Source organism: Venturia canescens, chromosome 9 (assembly GCF_019457755.1).
Source record: "Venturia canescens isolate UGA chromosome 9, ASM1945775v1, whole genome shotgun sequence".
Lineage (NCBI taxonomy): Eukaryota > Metazoa > Arthropoda > Insecta > Hymenoptera > Ichneumonidae > Venturia > Venturia canescens.
The window spans coordinates 6952035-6966982 of NC_057429.1; the positions used below are offsets into that span (position 1 = coordinate 6952035).

General features: G+C 40.2%; 1 protein-coding gene across 3 annotated transcripts in view; it reads right to left on the reverse strand.

Moving 5' to 3' along the window:
- Positions 1–14948, reverse strand: part of inaD (inactivation no afterpotential D) — a 2962486-nt gene that overhangs the window by 2514121 nt on the left and 433417 nt on the right. For all 3 annotated transcript variants that reach the window (XM_043429353.1, XM_043429354.1, XM_043429355.1), the window contains one exon: positions 2768–2893. In XM_043429353.1, coding sequence (XP_043285288.1) covers positions 2768–2893 — 126 coding nt within the window. The remainder of the gene's footprint in view (positions 1–2767; positions 2894–14948) is intronic.

Genomic DNA, 14948 nt, shown 5'->3' on the forward strand with positions numbered 1-14948 from the left:
GTCATCTGATTGGTCATTTCCATTGGATCAAGTTCGAAATGACGTCATCGCAAACTCTGACTCGTGATTGGTCATTTCCGTTGGATCTGGAGTATCCAGAACCGGTGTTGTATATCTAATTCGGGAGAACGCCCTGAATACGATACAAAAAATTTAGCGCGATCGGAGGTGAGGCGCGTATTCTAAATATGTACCCAGTTGTTAAAATGTTTTCAAGCGAAGTCTTCGGGTGCTATGGGATTGTTAAGTATTGGAATTTTTTTTCACAGGTAAAAGATTTATTCTAGAAACTTTTTTTCCATTCACCGTAAATGAATTATAAGCATGGTTATTAACCGGTTGACTTCTATTGGATCATATAGGGTAACATGGGGCAAAATGGACACTTTAGGATTTAAGCAAGTTTCATTGATGAGCATATGGTCTTTCAACTATTTTTAAATCCCAAAATTGATGCCCTGTCCTTGCTTCCCGACTTTCGTAAAAAAAAATTTCGGGGCAAAACGGACACGGCCTCTACGAGGCATAAAAATCGAAAAATCGACATTTTTCAAAATGCAGCCATTTCAAGCGACTGTTTCCGAATAGGATGTCAACTCGGTAATATGGGAAAAGAAATGGGACCACTCAGGCTCCATTCCTTGGATGTAAATGAAAAGAAATGAGTTAAATCTTATATCCCATTTCTGTTACGTTTTTGAGGAATGCAAAAAATCAACTTTGGGTCCATCGTGCTGGGGTATATTTCGTATTCGCACTATATCGGAATCCCACCATTGATTCATAGCCCCAGTTTCCGGAATTTCTTCAAAAAAATTTTCCGGGGCACAACGGACACAGCCTCCGAGAGGCATAAAAATCCAAATATCGACATTTTTTGAAATGTAGCAGTTTAGCAGACAGAAAAAAAGCTCACCAAGACAGCCAAGTCCTCGTCTTTTGAAGACGTTTGTTGCATTTTTTGCGAAGGGTTACATTCGTTGTCCTCTGAAGATTGGATTTACTGTGTAACATGCAAAAAATGGGCACATACCTTGTGTACAAGTGTTAAAGACGAAGATGTCAGCTATGAGTGCGATTTTTGTAAAAAATGAATAAAAAACCTTTTTTCCTTATTCATACTTTGATTACTATTGTGATTTCTAAAAATAAGTCAAAAAAGCGAATATATAGTGAGAAAGTAGTTTGGGATCTATTTTGCTCTGAAACTTGAATTTTTTGGGAATGTCACCGTGGAATTCAACAATGTACCATGATTTATGGTCAGGACATGATTTGGAACCGAAAAAAAAATGTTATGCATTTCATGAAATTTCTGTTTCGGGAAAGTCCATTTTGCCCCGGAATTCAACGTCATGAGGTAAAATGGACACTGTGTCCGTTTTGCCCCTTGTGTCCATGTTGCCCCATATTATCCTATGTACAAAAAAAAGTCGGGCCCATTTTGGTTTTGTATCATATGTGTACATATTGAAATAACTTTATCAATTTTCAACCGATTTGGATAAAAATTGGTATACAATGGTTTTTTGGGTCGCTGAGTCGATTTTTGAACTTAATTTTCACCTCACTACCCTTGGAAATGGGGAAAATCGAAGGTTGAGGGTGAAATTTTTTGTTTTTTCAATAGATTTTCATGCTATATGACATGAAAATTTTTAGTTTTTTATCACACTGGACTCTTTCATCGAAATCAAACAACATTCGCTACCCCCAAAAATGTGAAAAATAAGGGTTCAGGGTGAAATTTGTTAATTTTTCACTGCGAAAATTTCATGCTTTATCACATAAAAATGGAATCAGCAATCTCGAAAACCCTCGGAAATAAAATATCGTGATTTTTGGTAACATATTGGCTCGTACCAGTTTTGGCACAAAAACTGGAAAAAAGCTCACCAGTCAACCGGTTGAGGTTTGCGTTTAAAGATTTTCCATAAGAATAACCCAGGAAATGATTGAGACCTCCGATCATTGTATTATAACTCTTCAGGAAAAAATCGCACAAAAACGACAATGATAAGTTTCTATAGAAAATCAATTCCGGTACAAAAAAAGTTCTTATAAACATTCAGCTTGGAGTAACCATTCTCGTGCTATCACCCTCCGAAGTTGGATCGATAGAAAAAAAATTTCCTAAAACTGTCGAAATCAAATTATTCGTTTCACAAACAAACTTCTAGGAACTTTTTCGTAGAACATTACTTGCTCTTTTAGAAAATCGTTATTATTATTCGAACAATGCTCTTTTCAACAATGCTGTGCCGGTGAACGTGAAGGCTGAAATTGGCTAACCTCTAGGTCTCTTGAATAAAACTTTGTGAAATATGGCCTAAGGTGACTGGGCTATGAATTTTTGGAGCCAGTCAAGAAAACTGTTCACATTGACGTGTAGCTTTTAAGTTTTACTACAGGATGTCGCCTCAAGCAGTTAAGCATTGACTAAACTGGTGCGCAGTTCAGAATGAAGTCTTTATGTGATAACAAAGGAGAGTGCCGTTTGAGTATTTGAATATTTTTTTCAAGGTTTGAAATAATTTTCATTGCGGAGTCTGAGAATTTTTGTTTTCTTTTTTTGTGATATAATGCGAACATGAAATCAATGTACTTGTCCAAATTTTTTTTTCCACGAGAAAGGATGTTTATGGTTTCACTCTACGGTTTAATTTTAATTTTTCTTGTCATACGTGGATTCAATTCGACCCTACCCTTTTCTCACATAAATACCAAGAGTTCTTGAAATTTTAAAGGGTAATAATGAATCACTTACAGAATGTTCTAAAGACTGAACAAGAAGATGTACTGGGTCACCCGCTATCTGAATCATTTCTACGGCTCGAGCGTGAGTGCTATTTCCTAAGTTGATTCCATCGACTTCAATGATGCGGTCGCCAGCCTGAAACATAAAACGATACCTTGAACTTCAAAGACATCCAGCTTGTAAAAAAGTGCTATTATCCGAAGCACACTCAAAAAAGTGAGTGTGCTTTAGACCACACAATAGAAGTAAAACTTTTTTTGCAACGTACAGATACATATAACAGGGTGCCCCATTTTGATCTTACAACTGACTTGCCTCGGAAAATATTGCTCGGATCAAATATTGTGTGCAACAAAACTTTTAGGGGTTGAAGTGGGACGTTTGAAAAAAATTGGTTAGTGAATTCAAAATTTAAAATGGCAGCGTTAGAATGGCCGATATGTTTTTTTCGAATCGAAACATAACTTTTTTTCATGCCCGAAAATTTTTTCAGCTATTTGAAAGGTATCCAGGATGTACCACGAAGAGATCTTTAACTTACCAAGTGCAAGTGCGTTTACGTGTGCGTCTGCATATGCGTGCATACGTTAAGGTGCATGTGTGTGTGTTTTTTATTTTCATTTTATTTTTCAATTTTTTTTAGAATGCGAGGCGAGCAATGCCTTCATGCCCATAGGTACGAACTCACAAGGATTGGGTCTCTACGGTTCGTCACTACCGCAGTATTTTGACAAAAAAATATCACACAATATAAGTTAATATTGTACACAATATTTGATCCAAGTAATATTTTCCGAGAAAAGTCAGGTGTAAGATTAAAATGGGACACCCTTTTAATCCAAACGTTTGCAGAAGGAGTTTGTTTGGATCACTTTATCGATGAATTCTCACACAATTTCGGGTCTTGATGAGTTATTGTTAAGTGTATTGAAACGTAACACTCGCGGAGCAGGGAGCAGTACGTTTCGGCGCGGCCGATTTGGCACTACCGATTTGACACGAGACATTGGGGCGAGAGAATGTTTTGGTTCGGAGATGTATTGGCGCGGACGTTTCGGCGCGAGGACGTTTCGGCGCGGGGACGTTTCGGCACGAGGACGTTTCGGCGTGGAGATGTTTCGGCGCGGAGATATTTTAGTGCAAATAGTTTTTGACGCGAGGATGTTTAAGCGCATAGATTTTTTTGCGTGGACCTTTTTTTATGTCATGATATTAACGCAAGTTGGTGTAGAACTGCTTATTGTAAAAACATCCCATTGAAAATGTTCGTTCATGAACAGGAGAATGTCCTTGCTCAATTATGCTCAACGCTCAAAATTTTTCGTTTGAGAAATGAGGTTTTCATGATTTTTTTAATATTTTGAAATTTGGGCTCAAAGTATATTTGCTCTTAATGTTATTCGTAAGTCGAGTCCTCTATGAAATCTTGAAACGTACAGCACTAAAATTTATGATATCAATCGGAGGACAAGTGTTTTATTAGTAATTCCGAGTCTGAATGAAATTGTTCTATGGAGCGTTTAAATAAAAAAAAAATCACATTGAAGGTATTGTAATTTATTACTCCATGGTGGCAGAGATTTAGAAGATAATCGATTCCCCACAGACTTTCAGAATCCCCTGGTATTATTGACAATATTCGTCGTCAATTTTGGATCGATACAAATTATGTTTAAATATGTGTTAAAAGTACTTATCCGGCCCATCACTTTACATTTAAATTTTTCATTCAAATACAAATCAATCATAAAATAATGAAATTGTACGACAGAATCCGGTAGAAAAGTTACTGAAATCCGATTTATTATCCGTTAAATGTTTTCAATAAATGTATAGGTTAGTTCTTATACCGAATAGAATTATTTCGTTGGATGAAATAAGAAGTAAAAATTGCCGTCATTGTAATATAAACTGGGGGGTGATTCTAGAAGCTAAAACATATTTATTTTGCATAATGTTTTTCATTTTTCGATGCATAGTAATATCCCTTGTATATTACAGGAGAATTCATTTGCATTGATTATTAATTTAACGCATTTAAGTAAAAATTACTTGAAAATAACTTTTTCAATCCCCTTTGTATGCATAATTATTATCCATCAATCCTAGAAGGGCCCTGATTTTTATTTGAATGAAAAATTTAAATGAAAAGTGATGGGCCGGACAAGCACTTTTAATACATATTTAAACATACTTTGTATCGATCCAAAATTGACGACGAATGTTGTCAATAATACCAGGGGATCCTGAAAGTCTGAGGGAAATCGATTATCTTCTAAATCTCTGCCACCATGGAATAACAAATTACAATACCTTTGATGTGATTTTTTTTTTTATTTAAACGCTCCATAGAACAACCCCTAGGAAAAAAAGGTTGGGAAAAGTACATTGCTGGTCCCTCGTTTGCTGATAAATCGGTCCATAAAAAAAACTTGAAAATTTTTTTTTTTAAATTGCCAAAGAAATTATTTTATAAAAAGAAACACAGAACAATTCGAAAAAAATTTCACAAATATTGAAAAAACATTATCTTTAAAAAAAATAATCTGTATCTATTTTTTAAAGTGTCAAAAAAATCAAATAACAAGTAAAAAATAAAAAACCAAAAAAACGCGCTTGAAATCATTTTGGAAACCGATGCCTCATTGTTCTTATTTTATTCGAACAGCTAAATCAATTTAAAAAACTTCAATCTTATTTACGTGCAGCATTGAAATTTATTAGATCACTTCAAGGCCAAGTATTTTCTAATCAATTGAAAAAAGTTACCATTTGAGTAACGTGCAGCATTAAAATTTATGATATCAATCGAAGGACAAGTAATTTATGAGTAACTCTAAATTTCAACATCATAGAATTGTTCTTAGAGGTTACGTGACAAAAGGTCCCAGGACAAAATATCCGGGTCAAAATGTGCCAGTCAAAATATCCTGGGACACAATATCCCCGGGACGAAATACCCTCCATAGACACAATACCCTCCATAATTTGCGGGCACGCAGGGAAGTAGAACACACACACACACACACACACACACACACACACACACACACACACACACACACACACGCGCGCGCGCGAAGGGTTCAATATCCAAGACATTCGGTCTTACAAGTGTAGGATATTTCCAAATCGAGGATATTACGTCATTAGGATATTTTGACTCCTGGATATTTTGTCCCAGTATATTTTATACCAATTTATTTTGGCCCGAGGATTATTTGTCTCAGGATATTTTATACCAGGATATTTTGACCCGAGGATATTTTGATCCGAGGATATTTTGTCCGAGGATATTTTTCCTTAGGATATTTTGGCACGGGATATTTTGTCTCAGGGTCTTTTGACCTGTCACCGTTCTTAGAAGCTTTTAATTCCAAAAAAATCACATGCAAGCTAGCCATTTCTTACTCTATGATGGCAGAGACTTATAAGAAAATCGATTCTCTTCAGACTTTCAGGAGCTTCTGATATTATTCACAATATTCGACGTCGATTGGATCGATACAAATTATGTTTAAATATGAGTTAAAAGTACAAATTATGGTTAAATATGAGGGAAAGACGAAGGGCTATGTGGTGAGAGCGAATGGAAGTCAGGAGCAGCAGGTGGAGGAGAGGGTTATGAAGGCGGCGAAGATAATGGGGAAGGTTCAACTAATTCAAATAAAAATCAAACTAGACGTTAATTTTATGGAACTAGCATTAACGCTGCTATACGCCCACTTGAATTTGGACATCATTCCACATATGCTCGGCGGCAACTATCTCTTCGCAACAATTCATGGCATCGAGTAAACAAAACCATTGCAACGGATAGAGGCTTTACATTCCGATATATCGAAAATTTTTTTTTAAGAAAGGGTATACAAACTGGGGAGTTAATTTGGAAGCTGGACAATGCTTATCGTGCGAAGGATACTTTTTCATAAATACGCAATAATATCTCTTGGATATTACAGAAAAATTTGTTTGCATTTTTTTATAATGAATGCAATTAAGTTAAAATCTCTTGGAGGTAATTTTTTAAATTCCCTCTGTTTCCCTCTGTACGCATAGATGTGATCCATCAGATCTAGAAGAGCCCTGATTTTTATTTAAATGAGCAATTTGAATGAAAAGTGATGGGCCGGACAAGTACTTTTAGCACATATTTAAACATAATTTGTACCGATACGAATTCGACGTCGAATATTGTGAATACCAGGGGATCCTGAAAGTCTGAGAAGAATCGATTTTCTTCTAAGTAAGTCTCTGCCACCATAGAGTAACAAATGACTTTTACCTTCGATGCGATTTTTTTTTTGGATTTGAACGTTTCTCAGAACAATTTCATATTGTGAAAAATTATGTATTATATACTAATAAAATACTTATCCTCCGATTGATGCCATAAATTATAGTGCTGCACATAACTCAGATGGTAACTTTTTTGATTCACTGGAACTTTCTCAAGTTCCGGGTGCTTCCCGTAAGAATGAATTTCTCACGTCCTATTTGAATTTTTTTTTCCTTTACAATATAATTACAGATTTGTATTTTTTTTAATATAATATTTTTTCATGATTTGTGAAAGCTTTTCTTAATTGTTTTGTTGAAATTATTTACAGTTGGTTTCGTAATTTTTTTTACATACCATTATGTTTTGAATTTTTTTCACTCGTCATCCGATGTACTCGTCACTTTTGCATTTATTTGACCACGTTTTGTTCCTTTGAACCAAACGTTTGTCACGCATTACCATGATTTAACAGATTCATTTTTTTATTCATTGCGTTTGAAATGGTTTTTTTTTTTTTATAACCTTTAGTAATGAATTGCTCATTTGAAGCAAGTTTCGAGAGAACAGATCGAACAACTTCTTATAAATCATCGTGCATTCGTGTTTTGAACTACATGAGTGTCACATAGGGTTTCACTGAGACTACTGTCCAGGTGACATCAAACATAAATGTACTTGTCTCCAATTTTTTAACAGCATTCGTGCTGTTACTTATGGTTTGATTTGACTACTTTTTGTGCACTGTGAACTTGAAAAAGTTTTACAGGATATTGGAAAATCAAATTCTTCATGTTAGGGCACAATATAGATGACATTCTGTTATTGTTATTTCATTTTTTGTTCGTACCAAGAAATGCACACTACATGTATGAGTAACATATATGTAGGGTTTATTCACTGAGACTACCGTTCAGATGTAATGATCATATTATCACCCATCAGAGTGTACTTGCGAAAAGACATTTATTGAAAAATTTTTTAATTAAAATTATTCCCTGTCTCATTAAAAGAGATATCAAAAAAAAGGAAACAAAATTTTTTTATTAAATTACGGCTAATTTATTTAAAAACGCAAAAAATTAAAACGAATAATAAATTTCAATGTCGTTAAATAACGACAGGATTTCAATGACTAAGGCACTCGAATCTTTTTTCAAGATAACGCGATATTGATCGATTGGAATAATTAAATCCAACATAGGGGGTCACCCCGCATGGCGGCCGAATTTTGTAGGGTTTTTTCGCAATTTTCTTGCGGCAAAGAAAAAAAACATGGACTTTTGAAATTTAAAGAGTTTATTCAATGGTATTTCAACTCGATGGTAGAATTTTTTAACTCTGATATCTCTGGTAGATTCGGTGTAAAGCTACTCCACAGGAACCTATATGTTCCTTCATAGTCTCCACGATTCCAGGGGATCGGTTTATCTGAAATCAAAAAACCAAGGAGCGTTTGGATTAGTACAGCAGTGGTTATCACCTGAATTAAAATTATACAGAAATATTAAACATTGAAGGATTTTTCCGTTTAGAAAAACCTTATTTCAATTTTTCAAAATGTTGCATAGCTCAATAATCCTTCAATTTCGATATTTCTGTATGATTTTAGTTCAGGCAATAGCCCACTGCTTTACAAATCAAAACGCTCCTTGGTTTTTTGATCGCAGATAAACGGGACCCCCGGGAATCGTGGACACCATGGAGAAGCATATGGGATCCTGTGGATTAATTTTACACGGAATTAACTCGAGACATTAGCGTTAAAAAATTCTATCATAAAGTTGAAATACCAATGAATAAACTCTTTAAACTTTAAGTCTGTGTTTTTTTCTCGTCACAAAAAATAGAGGAAACCCCAAAAAATGCGGTTGCCATGGGGGGTGACCCCCTCAAGCCGAATCAGTTTTTTTGAAAATAAAAATCGTTTTATTATGCATGCAAATTGTTTTAGGTATTTTAACCAGGAAAAAAATTCTATAAAAATAATAAACGAAAAATTGAAAAGTTCAAAAAAATTCAACAAAAATAAAAAACAATCGAAAAAATTCTGTAAAGAAAAATAAAAAAATTTCAAAAAAATTCATAAATATTGAAGACATTGAAAAATGTACTATCCAAGTTACATGTAGTATAAAAATGTATGATATGAATTGGAGGCCAAGTTTTTATTGATAATTTGGAATATTTATCCAACAAATTGGAAACTTTAATGTAATTCATGATAATTATTTTCACGAAAAAAGTTAATGAAAAAAATGAACAAATGAAAAAAAAAATGAGCAAATGAAAGCAAAATGACAAATGAGCGTTGAGAATCCTTGTCGGGCTCACAACGTTTTATCAAAATTACTAAAAAATTAATGGAAATAAAATCATTAAAAATTCACATGACAGTCATTCGTTACTTCAACAAGGTACACACTTTAAAGAATCGCTTCCCCTCCGACTTTCAGGATCCCCTGGTATCATTCACAACATTCAACTTCGATTGGATCGGTACAAATTATGTTCAAATACGTCTTAAACGTACTTGTCCGGCCCATCACTTTTTATTCAAATTGCTCATTCGAAAACAAATCAGGGCTGTTCTATAATGACAAATATGATAAAATGGATAAAACTAAAAATAATATCTCTAAGTAATTTGAACTTGATTGTTCGCAAGTTCGTATAGCAATATCCACTTCTCATTTTCTTCAGTGAACATCGGTAAGAACCAATGAAAATGAGAAATAATCAGGCGCATTACTAGAAATTTTCGAACCTACTCAGCCATGCAATGTTTTTTTTTTTATAGTCACGTACACATTTTGATAAATATCACTAGTCGAGTACGGCACGTGGATTCCTGGAATTTGTAGAAAAATGATTTTGTTGTGAATTATGACTCCATATAATATAAATAGATTAATCAACTTCATCTTTCATTTTCGTTTCATTTTGACAAGAGCGATTCGAAGGAAAATTATTTTCTCGGGAATTACTGTTCCTTAATATATATATATAGCCTTTATTTTTCCCTTTCGGGTTACAGCTCGACTTCCTTAACATTCCATTTTTACACCTTTTTACATTTTTCGATATACATAATTTACACATAATTTACACATTTCCTTATTCTACACCCTTCTTCTCTTTAGCCTATTTGCCTTCTCGCCCTTAACCTATACACGCTCCAATTCGAGAGAAAGAGATATCATTCACACCCACACACATTCCTCACTCCTCTTACACCATTGCACGCCGCGCGCGACCTCCGTTTCCGCTGCACCTTTTTACTCCCTCCCTTCTACCCTCTCCACTCCTCGATCTTCTTCATCCACTCCTCCCCTTGACCCTCCCCTCCCAACACCTCTTCCCTCATATTTTGCCAACCCTCCTCCGCCCCCCACCCCGTACATTCCTCCATCACGTGCTCCCACGTCTCCCTGCTACTCGTGCACATCCTACACTCCCTCCCTTCCCTCTGCTCCCAGTACCTCCCCCCTCTCATCTCGTCCCCTAGCCTGAACCTGGCTACCCTCCCCCATCTCTCCTCCTTCCACCCCTTTTTCAAATATCCCGGGATCCCTCTCTCCTTCACAAACTTGTAATCCCTGTTACTCCTTGATTTAATTATCCTCTCCCATCTCCCCTCCTCCTGCCTTACTCTCTCCTCCCTCACTATATACTCCCCCTTCATATCCCCACTCTCCCATCTCCTCTCCACCTCCTCCAGATCCCATCCCATCCTTAAGTAAAACTCCTTCCTTTCACTCTCCCATCCTCTTGCTTCCTGCCTTCCGCCTGCCCTTCTCTTCATCTCACCCCTACATCTTCTCGCCAATTCTCCCCCTTTCCCCGTCTCCAATCTCTTCTCGTATCCCCATGCTCTCATCCCCGCTCGCACCTCCAGCTTATCCCTTTGCAGTTCCTCCCTCACCATATACCCCGCCACCCCTCTCGACACCCCCAGCACCCATCTTAAATACCTTTCCTGCAGCCTCTCTACTATCTCCCTCCCCTTCCACCCCCAAATCTCCACTCCATAACCCACTACTGGCCACACCAACTTATCGAAAAGCCACACTCTCCTTCCCCAATCGCTACCAAACTTATTTTTTCCTATCCCCCATACCTTCCCCATTATCTTCGCCGCCTTCATCACCCTCTCCTCCACCTGCTCCTCCTGACTTCCATTCGCTCTCACCACATAACCCAAGTACGTATACCTATTCACCTCTTCTATCCTTACTCCTCCCCATTGCCATACCACCTTTCTTTTTCTTCCCCCTCCCACCCTACACCTCATCACCTTCGTCTTTCCCGTATTCACCTCCAGCCCTTTCCCCTCTATGTACCTCTCCAACGTCCTCATCATCCCCTTCATCTCGTCCTCATCCTTCGCCAACAATACCACATCATCCGCATACGCCAGCGAATATACCTTCCCCCCACCCCCCAGCTTCACCCCTCCCCACCGCCCTTTTTCCAGCTCTTCATCCATGTCCGCCAGCATCAGCGTAAATAGCTGCGGGCTCAGCGGACACCCCTGCCTAACCCCTTTCTCTGTCCAAAACTTCTCACCTTTTTCCCCACCCACCTTCACCCTCGCATACGTCTCCTTCATCACCTCCTCGCACCTCTCAATTAGCCCCTCCCTTACCCCTCTCTTCCTCATACTCTCCACCAGCTTCGCCCTATCCACCGAGTCGAAGGCCGCCTTCAAATCAACAAACAACAGCACCACCTTTCCCCTCCTTTCCGTTATTTCCCTATTTATCAAATAGTTCAGTACGTATACGTTATCCATAGTTCCCATCCCTTCCCTGAATCCCGCCTGACTCCTTGGCATCATCCCCTTCCCCTCCACCTCCATCCTCAATCTTTCCGCCAATATCCCTACGTACACCTTATACGCCGTTTGCGTTAGAGTCACCCCTCTATATTCCTCTACCCTTTTCCCCTCCCCCTTCTTCACTACTGGCACCACTATCCCTTCCTTCCAACCTTCCGGCCACCCTTCCCCCATCCACACCTTCTCGCACATCCTCTTCAGGCTATTCACTACCCTCTCCCCTCCGTACTTCCACACTTCGTTCGGAATTCCATCCTCCCCCATCGCTTTTCTGTCCTTTAACTTCCTTATAGCCTTCTTCACCTCTTCCGTTGTTATCACCGTGTCTTCTTCGTCCTCCCCTTCCCTCCTCCTTTCCCCCAGTCTCACCCTTCTTTCTGTTACCCCTCCCAGCCCCTCTCTAAAGTACCTATCCCATTCTTCTCTTCTTATCTTTTTATTCACCCCCTTTCTCCTCCTCCTCCCCCTATTGACTACCTCCCATACCTGACCCTCCGTCCTTATCTCCTCTATCTCTCTTTCCCACCTTTCCCTCTCCTTCATTTTCTTTTCTTCACAAATTCTCCTGAACTTCTTCTTCTCTCTCCTGTACCTTTCCTCTTCTTTTCCCTCTCTCTTCCACCTCTCCAGCTCCCTTCTCGCCTCTTCCTTTGCCCTTCTACATTCCTCATCCCACCATCCCCCACTCTGCCCCTCCGCCCGCTCTTCCTCAGTCTTTCTCATCGCCCTCTTTATTCTCCCCCTCATTTCCTCCCATCCTTCTTCTACCCCCTCTGTATCCCATTCCCAACTCCCAAATTCCTCTCGAAACTTCTCCACTCCTTTCTCTGTCCACACTCCTCTTCCCTCCTTCCTCTTCCCCACTCCCTTCTTACTCGCCCCTCTTCTTCCCCCCCTCCCCTTGAGCCACACTACCACCGGCATGTGGTCGGAGTCCACCCTACTCACCACTTCCAATTTCCTCACTCTTTCCCACACTTTCTCCCCCACTACCACGTAATCAATTACCGACTTACCCCTTCCCCCCACAAACGTCCACTCCCCCTCTCTATCCCCCTCCACACTTCCATTCACTATCCTCCATCCTCTCTCATTCACGAACTTGCACCATTCTTTTCCTTCCTTCGTCACTATCTCGTCCCTTGAACTCCTCACCGCTTCCCTCTCCCCTACCCGCCATCCGTCCCAACCTCCGCCTTCCCTTCCAGTTCTCACGTTCATATCCCCCCCAATCACCACCTTCCCCCCGCCCCTGCTCTTTCCATCCACCGGCTCATCAGCTCCTTTTTCCTCTCCATGTCCCCGTTTACGTACACCCCCACTATCATCCACCACTCCGTCCCCAACTTCACCCTTCTTTCCATCCATCCTTCCTCCCCCGGCTCTGTCCCCCCTTCTTCTTCCTCGATCTCTTCCTTCACCCCGAACGCCATACCACCCTTCGCCCTTCCCCTTCCCTTCCCTCTCTTCGCTCCCTGTATCACCCACCTGAATCCCTTCTTCCATCCTTCCCTTATCGCCCCCCACCCCTCCTCCGTTGCCCACGTTTCCGACATAACCACCACATCCCATCGCTTTATACCCTCCCAGAACTCCTCGTCCTTATTCATCACCCCCGCCACATTCCAAAATCCCACTTTATATACCTCTTCTATTTTGCTTTCTCTCACCACGTTCCCCCTTCTTTTGACTGCTCCCCTGGCCTCCCCCCCGTCCCTTTCCCTCATTCGTTTCCCACACTTTCCGTGCACCTCCCCTCTCCCTCATTCCACACCAATACCTTTCCATCCACCCACATCCTCATATATCCTACCCTCACCCTCTTTCCTTTTCTCCTCTCCTCATATGCCTGCCCTTCTACCAGCCATTTTATTCTCCTTTCCTCTTTTGTCAGATCATCCTCTATCCTTTCTCTATTCCCTCTCAACTTTACTTTCGCTTTCATTATTTCCACCTTCTTCTCCCTTCCCTCCAGCCTTATTAACACCATCCCCCTCCCTCCCTCATCCACCCTCCCTATTCTTCTCATCTCTTTCCTGCCTCCTTCCACTCCTAATCTCTCCCATATCTTCTCTATCTCCCTCTCCCACTCCACCCCTTCAGCCACATTCACCCCTCTCACCACTATATTGTTTCTCCTTTCCTCCCTCTCTCTCCTCTCCAGCTCTTTTTCCACCTCCCACACTCTTCTCCCTATCCTTTCCCCACCCTCTCCCCCCTCCCCTCTTTCCTTCTCCAGTACCTCCACTTTTCGCTCCAATTCCTCAATCTTCTTTTTGAACATTTCCCTCTCCTCTCCCCACTGCCTTCTCATCTCATCATGCTCCTTTCTCACCTCTTCCGCCCACCTGTCCACCTTACTCTCTATTCTCCCACACTCTTGCCTTAACTCCTGCTTCAACAACTCCTTCATCATCTCCCCTACCCTTCTTACTATCTCGTCCGCCTCTCCCTCCTCTCTCTCCGGCGACCTCGCCACTTTTCTACTTCTCTTAAACGCCTCCACCTTCCCTCCGTCTTCCCCTCTCGCCATTCCTTCCTCCCTTTCCCTCTTCTTCCTGTCCCCTGCCAGAATCGCTTCCATTATATTCCCTACACTACTCGCTCTTCCCCCCCCCTCCATGCTCCTCACTCTCATTACCCCGTCCCCCATTCCTCTCTTGCTCTGCTCACTCATTTCCTTTATATCCACTATCTCCACTCTCCTTCTCTATTTCCTTCTTTATCCTTTCTTTCCTACCTTACCTATCCCGCCTCTACCTTACCAACCTGCTCCTCTTTCCTACTTTCGCCGTTCTCCACACGCCGCTGACCTACTTTTCCTCGCTCGCTTACTCCCAACTTCTCACACCTCACTCTCTACCTACTTCACCCTAAGCCACTAAGCCACTCTAACCTCTATCTTTTCGTCCCCTTTTTATCCTCGGTTTTTTCACTTCTTCCCCCACCTTCCACTTACGCTCTTTTGCCCTCCACACTCTTACCGCCGCTCTTCCCCACTTTTCCACCCTCACTTTCTCTCCCCACACTGTTTCTTTGCTCTCTTTCCCTTTATTTCCCGCACCTTATTT